This window comes from Gadus macrocephalus, chromosome 12, assembly GCF_031168955.1.
Source record: "Gadus macrocephalus chromosome 12, ASM3116895v1".
NCBI classification, from domain to species: Eukaryota; Metazoa; Chordata; class Actinopteri; order Gadiformes; family Gadidae; genus Gadus; species Gadus macrocephalus.
This window is the reverse complement of record NC_082393.1, coordinates 21842851-21861470: the sequence shown is the minus strand read 5'-3', so window position 1 is coordinate 21861470 and position 18620 is coordinate 21842851. Positions and strand designations below refer to the sequence as shown.

General features: G+C 43.7%; 2 protein-coding genes and 1 long non-coding RNA gene across 4 annotated transcripts; 2 read left to right on the top strand and 1 right to left on the bottom strand.

Annotated features, from left to right (window-relative positions):
* Positions 1-204: 204 nt before the first annotated feature.
* On the top strand, positions 205-14761 carry si:ch211-221n20.8 (uncharacterized protein LOC100034409 homolog). 2 transcript variants are annotated; one of them, XM_060067941.1, is made up of 22 exons: positions 205-394; positions 1174-1336; positions 1852-2140; positions 2279-2407; positions 2782-2916; positions 3334-3459; positions 3813-3845; positions 4142-4264; positions 4839-4877; positions 5360-5482; positions 5804-5926; positions 6417-6539; positions 6802-6927; positions 7425-7553; positions 8246-8338; positions 8560-8655; positions 8930-9025; positions 9203-9298; positions 9651-9752; positions 12935-13040; positions 13341-13457; positions 14015-14761. In XM_060067941.1, exons 2-22 carry the CDS (start codon positions 1196-1198, stop codon positions 14094-14096), a joined length of 2427 nt encoding a protein of 808 aa, XP_059923924.1. In that variant the 5' UTR covers positions 205-394; positions 1174-1195; the 3' UTR covers positions 14097-14761. The 2 variants fall into 2 exon arrangements, with proteins under 2 accessions (XP_059923924.1, XP_059923923.1); XM_060067940.1 differs by having other exon boundaries at positions 4839-4961.
* Positions 12497-12921, bottom strand: LOC132469872 (uncharacterized). The gene is made up of 2 exons (XR_009528499.1): positions 12801-12921; positions 12497-12562 (listed from the first exon to the last, which is right to left on the bottom strand). It is a non-coding gene; the product is annotated as an uncharacterized LOC132469872 (long non-coding RNA).
* A 133-nt stretch (positions 14762-14894) lies between the features above and the next one.
* Positions 14895-17537, top strand: LOC132469868 (cytochrome b-c1 complex subunit 6, mitochondrial). Its single transcript, XM_060067983.1, has 4 exons — positions 14895-15053; positions 15390-15422; positions 15676-15837; positions 17393-17537. The coding sequence occupies exons 1-4, from the start codon at positions 15009-15011 to the stop codon at positions 17423-17425; spliced, it is 273 nt and encodes a 90-aa protein (XP_059923966.1). The 5' UTR covers positions 14895-15008; the 3' UTR covers positions 17426-17537.
* The last annotated feature ends 1083 nt before the right edge of the window (positions 17538-18620 follow it).

Genomic DNA, 18620 nt, shown 5'->3' with positions numbered 1-18620 from the left:
GCTGTTTCTGTCGAGCGTCTTTGTTATTGTCTCGTTCTCTTTTTTTTCTTCAAAGGAGCATTCCTTGCTTGAACGACCCCAATTACCCACGACTAATTTATGACCTCACCGTGAGCAGGGTTCAGTGCGCGGGCACGTTCGGCCTTGCACCCAACTACTGTGGGGGGGGGGGGGGGGGGGGGGCGTTTGAGGGTTAGGAGGACTCTTTGGTGTGGCTTGCGAGGGAATGGGAAGTGCAAAATTCCTGAACAGGATATTGAGTCATCGCAGTACAGCCCCCCTCTAAGCGACCATAAGCTTGGTGTTGATGAGCCTTAAAGCAGTGCATTCTGGAGACTGGACGAAAGACGAGCCGTTTTGGTAACTGCAGAACGTTTGTGTGCGTTTTTCACCGGTGAGTTTTTTTTTTTTTTTTTTTCTTGCTAAGGCAGTTGTAGGCATTGGATGAACCTTATAAAAACAAGTCAGAATGATGAAGCATGTGGCGTTTACGTCATTTAAGATGGTAATGAATGTAGAACGCATCACTTTAATTGCTGTAGTCTTTTCTATAGCGTGTAGTTCATGGGCTTTGCGCATACACCTCGAATGAAGCACAATGCTTGAAGTTGTGCGTTCATAACGATTCGAAATAGTCTCATACATGCATGTTATATGTTCAGTTTACTTTGCACCGAAATGTTTTACATTGTTCTACGTATGGGGATTTCACGAAACGCACAATCTGTCTAGACTGCCCAGGGGGGGTGCAGAGGGGGGCGTTTGTTTTAATAACCGGGTGCCCTCATCAGCCTTTGCTTGTGTGTCTCCTACGTGTCCAGACATGAACGATGTGACTGATGTGGAACACATCACACACACAAACGAAGCGGCCACACACAAACGGCCACACACACGCGCACACACACACACACACACACACACACACACACACACACACACACACACACACACACACACACACACACACACACACACACACACACACACACACACACACACACACACACACTTACACACACACACACACACACACTAGAAAACATGTCAGTGACCGCCTGCCTTGAGTGTGTAGGCCCATCAACCCGCACGTCCTATATTTCATGCAGCAGTCTCTATACAGAAACGTGTGCTTTATCCTTCTTTCCATTATTTTCCATTATTGCCGCTTAGTTAATCCGATTACTCGGGGGTGATGACACCCCTTATTCCGACTCTTTTGTCCCTTGTGCTGGTGGCTTGGAGTGTGAGGACCGAGCCGCTGGCCGGCTCCGGGGACGGGGCCAACGAAGTCCTCAAACACTCCCCACCAGAGCCGCAGCTCGACGGGTACCAGGTGAGACCTCCACCCAAAGGACCCTCCTTTACGTCATGGTTCAACAACGCATTGTCCTCCCCGCCTGAAATGTCTGCAGGAATGGCATCTGCCTTCAATGAATCGAAGCCCACCCAACCGCTTAAAACATTGGCTAGCTATAGCCTGAAAGCCAAAATATTTACACAAAATGCTTGCAAAAAAAGAGTTTATGTAATCATCAGCCAGTCGCCAACCTTACAATGTGCTACTTTGTCGCTTTAACCGTAGGCCTATCCAATGCTTAATTTAATAAAGGGATACTTTTAACAGCATGACTGGAGGTTTAAGTGTTTTTGGATAGCACAAATGCAACTAATTCCAACTTTTTGGGGGTGGGGGGACGACGACGACATGTCCCAAGTTCCAACCGTGTCATCGGTTCCTACGCCAATGTGTGAAACTGTTTCATACCAGGCAACGTGGCAATGACTTAGAAAGTGGCTATAGACATTTTGTTTTTCAATCTCTTCGTTATTCTCTTTGTTCTGTTTTAGAACGAACTGATTGAGAACGCTATTGGGAGTCTGATCGCAGCAACACCCAGTCCTGAACCCACTGGTGTCTCCCTAGTGGGGGTCACATCTCAAACAGCCCCCCAACTCACAGACGCCACAACTCCGCGTAGGCTCACCACTGCACCACCACCATGTCCTGGGAACCAGGTGGTGCTGCCGCAGGGGACCGGGGAAGGCTGTGGCTGTCCCGCCGCCGGAATGGTGAGGGATGGGGACAACTGTAGCTGCATTGCAGGCTTTGCACTGCAGGGGGCAGCAGAGTGTCAAGGTGAGGTTACACCTACACAGGTCTTTAGCAGTTAAAGGTGCTGTAGGTGAGATTCGTGAGTCATAAAGAGAGAGTTTGTTGTAGGCCTATTGCATCACTTGTCTGCCTATAATTGTGTTCCTGGTTGCCGCCCCTTAGATGTAGATGAGTGTGTGGCTGAGCTGGGAGGAGCATGCGGTCCGAATGCCAACTGCGTCAACATCCCTGGGTCCCACATGTGCAGCTGTCACCGTGGTTACCTAATGATGGATGCCGGGGGATGCCAGGGTAAGTCAGTCTCCTCATGGTAGTGTATTGGTCTGTGTGTGTTTATGTTTTATGTATGCGTGTGTGTGTGTGCGTGCGTGCGTGCGTGCGTGCGTGCGTGCGTGCGTGTGTGCGTGCGTGCTTGCGTGCGTGCGTGCGCGTGCGTGCGTGTGCGCGCATGCGTGTTTGTGTGGCAGTTCAAGTATGTATGTTTTCAAAAAATATATGTTTCTGAGAAAAACAATAACAATCACTAAATCCTAAATGAGGTTTCTGTGATTGTACAATGAATCAGTTGATAATTTGTAAAAAGAAAACAGAAATGTGTACACAATGCGCACCACAGCACTAAAACCCATGATGTGACCACGTGTCTGTGTGTGTGTATGTTGCAGACATAGATGAGTGTGCGCTGGCTGCAGTGTCGGGCCTGCAGGCGTGTCGGGGGGTGGCAGAGTGCCAGAACTCCCCTGGTGCCTTCTCCTGCTCCTGCCCCCAGGGGTACGCCGTGGAAGGGAAGGACTGCGTAGGTGAGTGTTGTGATGGCTCAGGGAAGGCTGCATCGTAAACGGACCGTCCAGCGAAGTTATACTATTGACAGGTTGAAGTCTAAACTGTTGTCGGCTCTGGTCTGCATGCATTTAAAAGATACTGCTCCCATCGTTGGGTGTCCACTCCTCATGATTTGACCATCAGCAGCTGAAAGAGTTTTTGAATCACAGCCAATTCAACAGGAAGGAATGGCTGACGATAGACACACACTAACTGAATAACATTGTCGGGCTTACATGAAGACACAGGCCTAGTGGTTTCCAGCATCGTTTCCTTTTGAATTTCACAATAATCAAGTCGTTTTTGGTGACAAAAATGGTAGGGAATTTGATGAAACACATGTCTGTCGACCCGCCCACTCAAATACAATTCTTGTTTTTGTCGGTTCTCTCAAGACGTGGACGAGTGTGCCTTTGAGACTGGCTGTGGAACGGCGTTGGGGAATGCTTGCATCAACACCCCCGGCAGCTTCAGGTGTCTCTGTCTCCTTGGTTTCAGGGCACAACCCCTAGCCTGTGTTGGTGAGTAGGGTTAGGGCTAACCCAGATGGATTAGTAAAGTTCCAACAAGTATTCCTGCTGTTTGTTAGCATTTTAGCTACCAACACTGTTTACTGTCATCTCTTTCTCTATAGGGGAATTAAAATGTTCAGTTTATATATGTTTATATAATTGTATTTAATTTGTTATTGTACTTTCATGGGCTGGATCACTTGTTTGTAATCATCTGAGCAAAAAAAAAAAAGGACTGCTTTGTTTTTTCTACATATACTGTTATTGTTAAATTTTCTCTACCCAGGAATCTTTTGTTATTATTCATCTTTAATCCCCTGAAAACATTCTCTTCTTCTCATCTCTTTTTGGCGTGCTCTCAGGACCAGTGTGTGCAGATTCGACTGTGTGTCAAGGTACATGTTGCTCTGCAATGTCTTCCTTAAGCGATTGAAAGTGCTGATTAAGTCAAAGTAAATGGCGTGGACCTATTTTTAATTGACACAGACGTCAAATTGAAATGCACTTGACGCAACAAGAGTACTCAACCTCATAGATCATTTCTCAATGAACCGCTCACCTCAGCCAGCCTCCAATCCAATCAGCAAGTTAATCAAACCTGCCGGTATAAACACCCCTTGTCAGTTAGTAGTAATCAAAAGTTTATTAAAAGTGTGTTTTCTCCTTCCTCCCCCCATCGCATTTGTTCCAGATGTTGACGAATGCAAAGAGAAGGGGGCGGTGTGCGGGGACCAGGGTGTGTGTGTTAACACACTCGGCAGCTACACATGCGCTTGCCAGCCTGGTTACCGAGGCAACGGCACGCACTGTGAAGGTAAGCAATTAGCGGTTACTTTTCATGGAACTCAGATGGCGGGCCCGCCGACGCCATTAAGGGTCCATCAGGGAGTAGGCTGGCCGCGTTCGGGGGGGTTCTGTTGTTCCCCGGGACCCGGGTCACATGAGCTGACGGCCACACATATTTTTCTATCCTGTTCCATTTGTGGTTATCGCAACGTGGATGAACAATCTATGTGTGCAAACATGTGATTTGCTTGTTTTGAAGCCTGCCGGCGGATAATAACCCCGAGAAATAGAGGATCAAACTAAAAAAAGCCATCAAACTTACCATCACCATCTAATCTTTCTCTCTCTATGTGTGACCCTCACACTTTTTTCACTCTATCTCTCACTTTCTCTGTCTCTTTCTTTCTCTCTCTCTTTCTTTCTCTCTCTCTCTCTCTCTTGCTGTCCCTCCTACTCTATCGCTCATTCTCTCTCTTTCACTAACGTTCTCTCTCTGTGTGTGTGTGTGTGTCTCTCTCACTCTCTCTTACTCTCTCTCTCTCTCTCTCTCTCTCTCTCTCTCTCTCTCGCTCTCGCTCTCGCTCTCTGTGTCTCTCTACCAGATGAGAACGAATGTGCTTTAGGGGGCCATGGATGTGACGGTAATGCCCGCTGTGGAAACATAATTGGCTCATATTTCTGCCAGTGTTACCAGGGCTTCAATGGGGACGGTCACTCCTGCTATGGTGCGTGTGTGTTTGTGTGCATGCGTTATGTTTTTGTGCATGACTGTGTATGTGTGTGCATGTTTAATGTGTGTTTGTGTGTGTGTGTTACGTGTATGTGTAATTTGTATGTGTGTGCACGTGGGATGTGTATGTGTGTGTATGTGTGTGCATGTGTAAGGTGTATGTGTGTGCATGTGTAATGTGTATGTGTGTGCATGTGTGATGTGTATGTGTGTGCACGTGTGACGTGCATGTGTATGCATGTGTAATGTGTATGTGTGCATGTGTGACGTGTATGTGTATGCATGTGTAATGTGTATGTCTGTGCATGTGTGACGTGTATGTGTATGCGTGTGTCATGCGTCTGTGAAAGCCTGCCTTGCATGACAACATGATCCTTCCTGTTTGGTTCTCAGATGTCGACGAGTGTGCGGTGAACAACGGCCATTGTCACCAGAATTGCACCAATGCACTTGGAACGTACCAATGTCAGTGTCGGGCTGGGTACCTGCTGGCCCAGGACGGACACACCTGCAAAGGTTTGAGAAAAAAACTCCTTGTCAAAGGATTGAAGAATGGAAATAGAAGCGACTGATGGAGGATCAATACAATTCAGATACATTATAATCGAACAGAATACGAAACAATAAAGAATGATACAATTTATTACAATACAATTACTCTTTTATAATGGTTATACTTGCATGCATAACCATTTACACTATATCTAAGAATTTAACACAATTGTTAATTGTGTTGATGTATGGTGTCTGGTTCAATTTCTAAACGGAGGTATGATGTGTATTGTCATCTCACCGTCGCTGTTTCTCTAAGTCGCTGTTTTCTCCTTCCTTCCTCAGACTTCGATGAGTGCTCGGATCTGAAGAGCAGGTGTGAGCATGTGTGCACCAACACTCAGGGCTCCTTCCTGTGCTCCTGCAGGCCTGGCTACGAACTGCACATCGACAGCCACCGCTGTGTAGGTCAGTGACCCAAATCCACCCTCGACCGGTCAGTCTAGGATGAGCTCTTGATGCCCACCTTAAGACTGCCACCAGTGAAATATCATTTCTGACAAAGGCCGGCCAGCACTTAAAATAAGTTATCATCCTCTGTTCTCTCATCTCATCTCTCTGTGTCATCTTTGGTTTTAAAATAAATATTGGGTTTTGAACAAAAGCTCAGTACCTTGGAATACCAATTCAATGTGCTTATTGTGACAACTTATAGCTCTCCAAATCATCCACCATGTATGTTTTTCTTTCCCCCTACTTGCTCTCTCTCTCTCTCTCTCTCTCTCTCTCTCTCTCTCTCTCTCTCTCTCTCTCTCTCTCTCTCTCTCTCTCTCTCTCTCTCTCTCTCTCTCTCTCTCTCTCTCTCTCTCTCTCTCTCTCTCTCTCTCTCTCTCTCTCTCTCTCTCTCTCTCTCTCTCTCTCTCTCTCTCTCTCTCTCTCTCTCTCTCTCTCTCTCCAGATATTGACGAATGCAAGATACAAAATGGCGGCTGTTCCAACAGCTGCACTAACACTGTGGGAGGGCGAACGTGTCACTGTGCCGCTCCACTGCTGTTACACACCGACAACCTCAGCTGCGTCAGTACGTCCCGAGCAGTCCAGTTAGTGTGCAAGGGCTTTGTGTTTGTGTGGTTGTGTGTGTGTGTGTGTGTTTGTGTTTTTGTGTGTGGGTTTTTGCCAAATACACAAATCTCATTCATTCAATTTCTGTCTTTCTAAACAGAATAAAAATAATTCATGCATAGTTATTGTAACGTTTTCCTTGTGTGTTCAAACACATAACACTCACGTTATAAATATCGGAATCTTTTTCTATCGATGTTTGACGGCCCTCCTCTGCACAGACGTCACAACCTGTGGGCGGCGTAACGGAGGCTGTGACCACACCTGCACCATGGGGGCTGAGGGACGCCTGCACTGCAGCTGCCGAGCCGGCTGGAGGCTGGCCCCCGACCTGAGGAGCTGCCTGGGTCGGGCCGGATATTCCCTCTTATGTATCTCCGTCTGTCTGTCTGTCTGTCTGTCTGTCTGTCTGTCTGTCTGCGTGTCTGACTGTCTCTGTGTGTGTGTGTGTGTGTGTGTGTGTGTGTGTGTGTGTGTGTGTGTGTGTGTGTGTGTGTGTGTGTTTATGGGTCTGTCTGTCAGTCTGACTGTGTCTCTCTCTCTCTCTCTGATTGTCTGACTGTCTGTCTTTCTGTCTCTCTCTCTGTCCGTGTTTTCTCTCTGTGTATCTGCATGCTCATTCCGGGTATTTAAAAAATGATTCAAGTTGCCTCCAAGGTAGCGTTCAATACCTGGATGTGGCCTTTACCTTGGCAGTAAAAGATTCCTGTGTGCTTGCACATTTGACTTAAGTTCAATACTAAATGTGCGTAAGTTCAATTTAATTACCTGCCCATGTTCAATGTATATGGAAACAAAACAACTGCCGAACATGAACTCATGTCGGTTTTATTTTTGTGTGCAGATGTAAATGAATGCGGGGACTTCACAAATGGCGGTTGTCAGCAGGTGTGTGTGAACCATCCAGGGGCATTCAACTGCAGCTGCAAGGAAGGCTACCAAGTGCGGACCGACGACCTCACCAAGTGCCAGCGTTAGTATAGAGTGGAGCCTTCTCAATGTAGCCTACTAAGCTCTCATTCCCACCATGGGGGTTTCAGTGCTAATACTTTGATACTACTATATGGGCAGCGTTTTCTATTGTGTTTGTACTTCAAAATTACTTTCAATAAGATCTAATCTGATTTTAGTAACGCAACTCCTAAAGTATCCTGGTCCTACCAGACTCTCGTACTTCATTTAATTGGCAAAGAGGCTGGACTCAATTGTCAAACGTTAACTCACTTGGAGGCGGGTATCTGTTGAAGTCTAAAACTATTGGATCTGCCCAGTGCCACTCTGGATCTGCCATAACCAATCGTTAACGTTTGGCCGGGAATCAGGTTGCGGGCAGGCTGTAAACAAACCAAACACCGTGCGTGAAGATGTCCGTCAACAAGAGCTGACTTGAACGTCATTGTTCTCAGCCACTCCCTCTGTTCGCTGATTGGACGCAGACATTTTGGATGCAGAAAACCAACTAACATACCGCAGACCCAGACGTAGTACTGAAGAGAAATTAAAATTGAGCGGAAGTAATTAGGCGGGCGGAGCCAGGCTACTCCCAAAGCACCCAAAATCGACACTGTAAATGAACGTTTTCCAGTGTCCCGTCTCCCTCTCTCTCACTCTTATCCTCTCTCACTCTGATATACTCTCTCTCCACCTGCTCTTCTTCCTCCACAGCCGTATGTGCACCTCCATGTCAGAACTATGGAGTGTGTGTCTCTCCTAACAACTGTGACTGTCCGCCTGGCTACCCCGGTCTGGGCTGTTTAGGTACACACACACACACACCGATGCATGGAACCAATTGCTTCGTTACACCAACTTCAATATACTGTATGTCGTTGATATTTTAAGTTGTACACCTACTTTAAAGCACTTTTAAGAAAAACAAGGACAGATAGCTAAAGGGGTGATTCTATCACATGTTTGTTGCAGGTCATGTATCAGAGAATCTATTTTGTCATTGTGATTCTTTTCTAACTATTATCTAGCCATGTGCACGCCCCCCTGTGCCCACGGAGGCACCTGCATGCGCTGGAATATCTGTCAGTGTCCTTCCGGCTGGACGGGTGTCGGCTGTCATACAGGTACACCCACCACAGAACATAGCATAACACGACGCATAACATGAGCTATATTCTCTTCACCAAGGTAAAATTACCCTATCTTGTGGAAAATGATGCTTCTTAGTTGAATCGGTTACCTCATGGAAAGGCAAATATACCCCTGAATTTAGCTTATTTTTTTACAACCTACTTAGTAGTGTCTAATTTTCCTCCCTTTGCTCTCGTTTTTTATTCGTTGATGTTTGTTCTGCTCGGTTACTTTGCTCTTGCATCCTGTTACTGTTGTGTTCTTCAGCGGTGTGTGAGCTGCCTTGTGCGAACGGCGGTCGCTGTGTGGGACCCAACACCTGCCAATGTCCCTCCGACTACACCGGACCCCAGTGCCTCTTACGTGAGTCAAACAGTCTCACAGAAACACTGAACTTGTTCATTATCTTACGTATTGTATAGTCTCAATGAATTGTGTATTAAGACGTATGAATGCTGCTATAACAATGGGGCTATATTGCGGCACTGGTTTTACTGTTTGACACTAGTTGTGTGTGTGTGACCCTCTCTGTGTTTCCAGCACTTTGCACGCCGGCATGTCGGCATGGAGGAAGATGTGTGGATGTCAACAAATGTACGTGTGTCGGAGGGTGGCAGGGAGGCCGGTGCCAGATAGGTGAGCGGCCCCGGGACACGGATCACTAGTTTGTGGGTAACTGATGCCACACAGATGCAGACGGATTCTAGCCGGTCATATGGTAAAGTCTATTGGTACTCAAGCATGGAGGAAGTATAGAAAATAAAAGTCCTCCCCAAAGTATTATAGAATCTACTGGGTTGGGTAGCACATGGTTAAGGGTAAATTCAAATTCAAATTCAATTTTTTTTTATTTGTCCCCAGGGGGCAATTGAGGGCACATAGCAGCAGCATTACAACGAAATAAAGAGAGGAAGCACAACAGGACTTTTACTTTTCAGCCTTGATCTGTTTGCTCTTGAACGTATATGTACTGCTCTCTTCCCCTCAGAGCCGGTACAGTGCCGGAAACCCTGTCTGAACGGGGGGGTGTGTGCAGGCCTCAACCGATGCCGATGTGCTGACGGGTTTACAGGGAATCACTGTGAAACAGGTTTGTGTGTGTCTGTTTGTGTGTGTGTTGGTGTGAGTGTGTGTGTTGATGTGAATGTTTGTGTGTATGTGTGTGTGTTGGTGTGAATGTGTGTATGCGTGAGACATTTGTGTTTTCCCCTGCCCTGTATGTGTATTAAGTCCTGGTCTGTGTGTGTGTGTGTGTGTGTGTGTGGGTGTGTGTGTGCCAGGGATGGAAATTAACACCTGCCACACGCCATTTGCGGGTGGATTTGTATGGTGGCGGGTGAATTGTGTCACTTGAATTGTGTGAATTGTATACACATCGTCATACGGCGCTGCATAGTTCCACAACCATCACTGTCAACATCCGGCCCTCTTCTTCTTCTACGCCTCTCTTGCTGAACTGCGACTGTCAACATCCGGGATAATATACCGGTTACAGCTCTCAAGTCTCACGCATTCGGCGTGAGACACACGCAATTCGGAAGAAGACGATGGGTGTGTCGCCCCGTTCTGTGAATGGTTCCCCATCTCAGGCGAAATTCGGATCCATGGAATCCAGACTGCCTCGCAGGGCGAAGTGAAATCGCGCACAAGGCAGGAAGGCAATTTCGGAGGCGGGACACGTTGAGAATTCCATTCATAAATTAACAGACGTGACTGTGACGTGAATTGTCTGGCTGGCTGGCTGGTTCTGGAAGTGTCCATGGTAAGATTTGTGTAACCAACGAGAGAGATGTATGATCAGTTAAGCATGACGAAGGAGAAGTGTATGGAAGTAAATCTGTGCCATCGGATTTTAAAAATAAAAAGCCATTGAATTCTAAGCACTGAATATTTATGCAATTGAAATAACTTATCGGGATTTTTTATTTCAACGTAATCAACGTCCCCACGTTGAAGTTTTTGATGTTGAATCTTTGATTTTGAATTTCTAACATTGAAAAATAAAGCTGAATAGGAGTTCAATTCAAATCGAAATACGTTATTTCAATGCATAAATATTCAGTGCTTAGAGTTCAATGGCTTTTTATTTTCAAAATCCGATGGCCCAGATTTACTTCCATAGAATTGACTCAAACATTTTGTGGTTGAGAGGGCGTATCGGTTTCCACCATAGCTGGTTTCTACAGGAAAAAATCTGTGGGGGTGGGGGGAATCTAGAGCGGTTCTCCACATGGCGAAATATTCAGTTTCTATTGTCATACCAAATGGATATGTTCAACAAAAAAACAAGGAATTGAAAGCTACTTACAATAGGCCTAGGCTACCTTCATTTCCCCTGATGGCAGCAATGTTCTAGCCTGGTCCTACCAGACCATCGTACTTCATTTCATTTGTACAGAAGGTCTGGAACTGCTCAATTGACAAACGTTCACTCACTTGGAGGCGGGTGTCTGTAGAAGTTTTAAAATGATTGGATCTGCCCAGTGCCACTCTGGATCTGCCATAACCAATTGCATAGCGTTTGGTCGTGATGTATGTCATGCGACGGGACCGGCTCCTTCACCACTAACGGAGCCAGCTGGAAAATTAAACTTTTCCCGCACCCGGTGGGGAGAAGCGCCACAACATCATGGCCACCAACAAAACTCTGCAAAGCTTGTTCTTGCTCCGGCTTTAGTTGATCGATTTTCGGCAGCGATCCCACAACAGACCGAATAGCTTCTCTCGTATCCTTCTCCATTGTCTACCTCTGACTACAACTGAAACTGGTGCGCGACCTAGGCGTCATCGTTCTCAGCCACGCCCTTTGTTCGCTGATTGGACCGCCAGAAATCTGGTTTCCATGGAACGCATTCATATTAAGCAGACCCAGACCTAGTACTGAAGTGAAATGAAAATTGAGCGGAAGTAGGTAGGTGGGCGGTGCCAGGCTAGCAATGATCCACTTTAAACTGGAATTCACCGGTACATCAAAACCACGTGTCTTCTTTAGATTTCAGTTCCCTTTATTTATTCACACAGTTCAGCAGCGAAATTCATTCTGAATCAGAGCCCACATTAAAGCTGCATTTAGGGCGACTATCACTACCCAGCCGAAAAATAGATGCGCTATAAATGCTTTTGTATATAGCAGTCAGGAACATGGGCATAGTTGTGGAAGTGCTGGTGTTAGAAAAAAAAGTTGACGTAATTAAAGTGCTGCACATCGACTGTACAAATGTAGATTATTCATCACAAGAATTTTTATTCAGAAATCGAATAGGCTAATAAAGTCTGAATTGTGAGATAAAATTCAGCATTCTGATAATAAAGTCAGAATACTTGGATAAATTCCGAATTCTGATAATTAAATCCAGCATTAAAGGTTAATTTAAGAAGGTTCTCACCAGTCATTTGTCGCCTGGCCGCGGTGTCAAGTTTTTTTTTATAGTAGTTCACTAGTCGTAGCGCGCAATAATTTGCTGTGTCGGAATTCTGAGAATTTTTAGGGGATTGTTAACGTCTTCAGACTATTGAACAGAAAGAAACACTTGGTCATACTTTACACACTTTACCAAAGCATTGGCCTACTGAATGCCACAGATATATTTTGGGCATTGGACTGAATGCCACATAAATATATAATTATGTTTTTGCACGTTTGCAACGTTTAAAAGTTCAGGGTATAAAGTTCAAGTATATGCCTCTACTTGTATTGCTTAAGCCAATAGCCTTTTGAGGCAGTGTTTTTTCTGAATATTAGTGTTAAGGGCCAATAATGCATCATATGTTAGTTACCATGTCTGTGGACACATTTGTATGCAGTCGCATGTAAATATAAAAAAACAAATTGACTTATGATGGTGTAGCCATGCATGTTGTTTTATTGTTAATATGTCAATTTGTTTTTTATTGAAAATACTTTGTATCGATGAATTATCCCCAAACTTGTCATCGTAACACCTTTGAAATAAACATAAACATTAACATGGCAGATACCTGTGTATTGTCTATCATATGTGGTAAGAGTGTAACGTTTTCAACTCAGTTCCTTGGTAGAACCCACTTACAGTAAAAATCACTCCTGATGGAAAAAAAGATGCGTATGAAAAACACTTTTCTTATCTATTGTTACTATTATATTGTTTAAAATGTACACATATAAAAAATATATATAGCGTGTAAAAAGTGGCTGGTAAAAAAGATGAGTAGCTGGTAGATTTTTAAATCTACCTGCCACAGTGGCTGGTGGGCAAAAAAGTTAATTTCCATCCCTGGTGTGTGCCTTTTCAGCGGTGACCACGCCCTGTGTGCCCCCCTGTCAGCATGGAGCCACCTGTAGCCCCCGTAACACCTGCACCTGCCCAGAAGGTACCGCAGGACTGCGGTGTGAGAAGCTGTGAGTCAGAGCCCCGCAAACACAGTGTCCTGCTGCCCATGCAGCTGCTTCTTACACATTGTCAGTTACAGTCCTTTGTACTTCATGCCTTCACATGTCAATTGGTTACCCGTCTATCCTTATGTTGTGCCGTGTGAGTGTGTGTGTTTGTGCGTTTGTGTATCAATGCATCTGCGTGTGCATGTGTATTTGCATACGCGTATGTGTGTGGTGTATGTGTGTGTGTGTGTGTGAATGCATGTGTATGTGCATTCATGCGTCTGAGTGTGTGTGTATTTATGTGCACGTGTGTGTCTCCAGGACATGTCCTGTGGTCACCACAGTGGTCAGCATGTCGCGCGCAGTGAGGAAGGGCTTCAGGGAGAGTTACGTGGACCGATGCGGACCGCTGGGTGTCCGGATCTGCACTAAATACAGGTGATGATCAATTCAACACACTGACGCTTTGTAGCAAGGACGCTCTGTATCCCTCTGTGTGTCCACATCCCTTCATGTAATCACCTTGTTGATGTAGTTGTGTAATCCTTTTGAAATAGTACGATTGTATAGTCTTTGTACCCGTCACACCTTGTTTATCTGCCACTATTGGATCCTTATGCGTTTATTGTTCATGTTCTCCAATAGGTTCTGCCATGTTTCTAGGTCTAGAGCAAACTAAGAGAATTATCCTACTTCTTCTTCTTCTTTCAAACTAAAAGAAAGAAGAAGAAGAGCCCCTGTGGCGAGATGTGTATGGAATCATGCTTGAAAGGAGAGATGCACATGCCAACCTTTTAGTGTCCAACATAGTTTAATTGCCATGCCTCACCTTTAGAATAATCATCTCTTGTTGTGTTGTAAGAGGCCGATAACACACCTCATTCACATTAGTAATGAAAAAATGAAGTAACATAGTAGAAAGGTGTGGACGCTATTTCAACCAATTGTACAAAGTATTCACGCACAAATTCCGCTACGTTTGGCTCTCCTTTCAGGATAAACCAGGCACGGGTGTACGTTCAGGCTTACAGAGTTGGCTACAAGATCCATTGTGCACAGAAGAAGAAGGGGAGATGAGTACAGATATTTACAGGAGTTATATTATCTGTCTTGCCAAGAGGACATCCCTCCAGAATTGAGAATTCCTGCTGGTACAAATGGAAGGAGCTGGAATGAACAAAACGTATAATGCCTCTTCTTTGTTGAACCCTGTTATGATAATTACTGAACCGTCACGGTCTTTGTGGGTCAATGTTTAGAATAACTAATGGATTCACCCATTGGGCAGACTCCTGATATTGGATGTTGTTACACATTGAATATCAGAATCTAATATCTATTTGGTTTTGCGTGAACGATGCTTTCGTTAATTAATCAATTAGTATTTTTGTTCAACACTATATGTGTGACTATAATGTTGATTATATATAATAATTATGTCAAACGTATTAACAGGATTATCAGTCCAGTAAGTACAATTAATCAGTTAAAAGAATGATGTCCATGGACTTTTTCTCGTATCTTGTGTAACCACTGTCAGAGATATATGAAATGAATCAATGTGATAAATATGTTTTCTCAGTAAGATATGAATAATGTATTTCTGGGTAAACAGACATGTAGGCCTATTTTAATTTCTTTGCTCAGATTTATAATACAACTGGCTGCCTACACAAATCAAATACTAAATCTTGAACATTAAAACAGTCCTTGTGAACCCAATAATAAACTTGTGGTAATTATTTATTTGGTCTTTAGATTATAGACTTTAAAATATTCAAGTATAAGGGACTTGTCACAGGTGAAAACGTGTTGTTTTCCCCCAGTCCACTAGGGGGAGGTAATACGCTGCAATTGTAATAATGCGCAACCTAGTTGCCAGAAAAAAAGAAGAAGTGTCGTGACAAGCCGACTGAGCTGAGCAGTGACCTGTACTGTGTCCTCCACAAATCCATCAGCTGTTTACATTAAGCTAAGAGTATTGAAATCATGGTTTTTGAGGAGAAAATGATCATGAACGGTGAACCAGATGAGGTAGGTACATTCCGCCCCAGTTGTTTGAAGGTCCTATTCGTTTTCTACCTTAAGTGGCTAGGTTATCTCTTTGCTATTCAAATAGCACTTGGCTTAGGATAGCTAGTTATTGTTAACAGGCTATTTTGTACTTGTATGTATTTATTGATTTAGCAGTTTATGACGCTATTTTATGATTTTAATCAATGCAATGTTACATACAATGTAGGCCCATACTAAGGTCTGTGTCTGTGATGATGGGCACGTACTAGCCAGTTGCGTCATCACTGAGTAGCAGAGGATGATCTGATTGCTCCAGAGGCGCATATGAACCTGCATTTATTTGCCTTCCCCTAGGAAGAAGAGGAGGAGGAGGAAGAGGACATGGTGGTAGGTTGTTGTCATTTTTGTCTTGTATTTGTGTCTTAATAATGATTGATTGTTTTGAGATTATTTTTATGACATGTAGGGATTGTCTGCTTCATCATTTCAATGTAGAAATGCAGGTCCATGTTAATCTTAATAAGATATACTGATAAATTAATTAAGTCAGACATCATCCACTGAACGACTATTCATTGACAGCTTATTCATTGTATATTAAAAAAAATCGGTGTGCTGAGAAATCCATGGTGTGTTTTAGGATCCCCTTGAATCAGTGCGGCAGAAGTGTGAGGATGTGGAGCATTGTGTCCACACCAAGGAGCGCCTGGAGCAGTGCGAGAGCAGGGTCGGCTCGCGCTCTGCCACAGAGGAGGACTGCACTGAAGAGCTCTTTGATTTCCTTCATGCACGGGACCATTGTGTAAGTCTGACGTCCTTCCTGTTTTAACCTTGCATCATCAGTAATGACCACGTAATTGTTCACAATGCAAATGCCCAATATAGATTGCATAAATAGTTGTATGCAAGTATATATATATCATATATAATGTATAACACGTATATAAATAGCACAGAAAGGGTGTCGAAAAGACCTATTAAATGTATACATTCGCCAACCCACCTCACAATGCAATTTTATTAGCTGTTTATTTAATTTAGCTAAACATCTCCCTCCTTTGATGCAAGGGTAATGCTGCGTTTTATTATCCATCCGTCTCGGAGGTCCGAGGACGTTGCCTAGCGACACGCACAAACACGCCCCTTTTCCTCGGACGGCGAACTTGCCATGTCGGTTGAACTCAGTGGTGACCGAGCAAAATTCCGAGACAGAATTCAATATGGCTGCTCCCAGTGTGACTTGAAGCATGAACTGTTTTCATTGTACTTGGACCGCTTTGGTGGTTTAAATGGCAATTTCAATCACTCGTATTACTGCAATACCTAACTGCGTCCGTGTCTCTGCCTATGGCCTATAGCCTACCTATTTTGGAGCGCCTGGTACTCTGCCAATGCTACCGTGACAACAGTTTTCCGGGTGGCGTCCATGTTTTCCTCCAACGACCGAGCGAAATAATAAAACGCTTGAAGTGTGGGCGTGGCGTCAGATCCGAGATCCGAGTCGGTTCGCAGAGAATACATAACTTGCATCAAAGGAGGGAGATGTTTAGCTAAAGGCCTCAGACCCCTGCATTTGCCAGTATGTGCAAACTATTACAGTTCTAAGACCGTTAGGACCAGTATGTATTGACCAGCAGTTACATTGCCTACCCCACTTTTTTTTAACTTCTGTTTACTTCAGGCCATATGGGGAAACCTACAGTTGTGCTAGATAATACAACGTAGTAAACCACCTAATAAAGTCTTGAAAAACACAACAACAAAAAAAACCTACAAGGTATACATTTCCCACTACACAACCAATATGATCTCGGTTAATGACTTATCCTCCAATAGTTGGACATCTCACAAACACCTCAGGACAGCTATTGTGTTTTGAAATGTTCATGTAATGTTTAATGACTAAACTCTGGAATCCTTATTCTTAAAAAAATAATAGAACAAATATAAAATATCATGAAGGTGTTCGTTATCTACTCAGACCCATCCCCTTCTGCAAGCAAATAGCTTTTAAAGGATTTAGAGCTCTAGAACTTGATTGTTTGTAGATTAAGCTGCATTATGGTTCAAATGTAGATGCACTCCTTACAGATGCAAGTTAGAACAATATGATTAACTCATTGACCAGCAGAGTTTTCCCTTTCCAAGAGGTTAAAAAAATATCAATAATGTATTTTCCCGTCCGCCAAATCTTGACTGCAGCTCAAATGACTGCAGATATGAATCCTTTAGGAATTCAACTGGTTTCACATGTATTAACCATTAGATGCTTCAAATCAGTTGAATCATTTTATTCAGTTGTTTCGTTTTATCTGTGGTAATGTTCTCATATTGCCCTGTTTTCCATTTTTCTCTAGGTAGCGCACAAACTCTTTCATTCTGTCAAATGAAGTCCATTTGAAGATCTCGGTAGTCTACTATAGCAGAAAGACCCCGGGCTTTATATCCTTACGTGCATATTGTATTTGATTGTGTGAATAAATTGTAAATTAAGTATTAAAAGTGTGTTTTCATTTCATGATCTAGTAGAAACATAGGTAAGGGGCAACATTTTGTAAATGTACAAAAGCACCTAGCTCTATAGAATTTAGCGTATTTTCAAAATATTGTCAGTTCTATTTAGCTTGAAATAACTACAACTGTACCTCCAGTTAATCAACACTGTTTATTTGGGAGTTTGACATCGAATGGTCATGTCCCTTGCTACAACGAAAGAGTAACAAAAGAGACTTCAAATCTAGGCAAAACTAGAAAGTGTGAAACCGTCTGTCATATGGTTTGGACTATCATAAGTAATCTCTGTAACTGAAGTAATTTGATACACCGTAGTGATTGATGTATATTTGAAGGACGCCTTGTTAGAATGGTTTGCTTATCTGCCTTTGAGCTTTTTATGAAAGTTAATTTTTACCCACACCTTACGTGCATTGTAAACAATCTGAGCCATTTGTCCAAGAACCTTGGTCAGCGCTCATGTGTTTACCGCCCTCAGACAACATTGTATTATTTCAATGCATTGCTAGATTATATTAGTAATCCATTTCCGTGTTGTTCAGAGCCCGTGTAAACATGCTATAACCACCCTGTAACCTGTGACTTGGAGTAGTGGCATCTAACTACAAGCCTTATTACCGTGTTTTTGGAAAGTGTTTTGGTGTTGGTAATTTTCGGTTTGCATGGATCCAAAAGATTTGAATGAAAATATAAAACGTGACCACTACGAGATTCCTTGGCAAGATAAAATAACAAGGGAAATGTAAGGTGAAAAATATTTCACAAAATGTTATGCCTGGAGGTTTATGGCAGGCTAGATTAGAGTCACAGAGTGTCAGAATAAAAATGATTGATGGATTCAATGACTCAGCCACCACTCTTCCAAACAGATTTCATATTTTGAAGGAATTTGCATGGACAGAAAAACATGAGCATGAATGCAAGACTAACTGCTGCTACACCTTGACCGAAGGCAGCAGTCAGGCCAGCCGACACTTGCAACAAGTGTGCGTGTCCGCCTAGATGTTGGATACATTTCAAAATAACTAATTTTTATTATATAATTTATAGATTTAAGCATTTCAGATGTCA

What these genes read in the sequence shown, in the direction of transcription:
- LOC132469868 (XM_060067983.1), top strand. Translation starts at nt 15,009, where the DNA reads ATGGTTTTTGAGGAGAAAATGATCATGAACGGTGAACCAGATGAG. An exon ending in AGGAGGAAGAGGACATGGTG is followed by an intron (nt 15,423 to 15,675) that starts GTAGGTTGTTGT and finishes GGTGTGTTTTAG; the next exon opens with GATCCCCTTGAATCAGTGCG. An exon ending in TTCATGCACGGGACCATTGT is followed by an intron (nt 15,838 to 17,392) that starts GTAAGTCTGACG and finishes ATTTTTCTCTAG; the next exon opens with GTAGCGCACAAACTCTTTCA.
- si:ch211-221n20.8 (XM_060067940.1), top strand. Translation starts at nt 1,196, where the DNA reads ATGACACCCCTTATTCCGACTCTTTTGTCCCTTGTGCTGGTGGCTTGG. An exon ending in GGGGGCAGCAGAGTGTCAAG is followed by an intron (nt 2,141 to 2,278) that starts GTGAGGTTACAC and finishes GCCGCCCCTTAG; the next exon opens with ATGTAGATGAGTGTGTGGCT. An exon ending in CGACCTGAGGAGCTGCCTGG is followed by an intron (nt 6,928 to 7,424) that starts GTCGGGCCGGAT and finishes TTTTGTGTGCAG; the next exon opens with ATGTAAATGAATGCGGGGAC.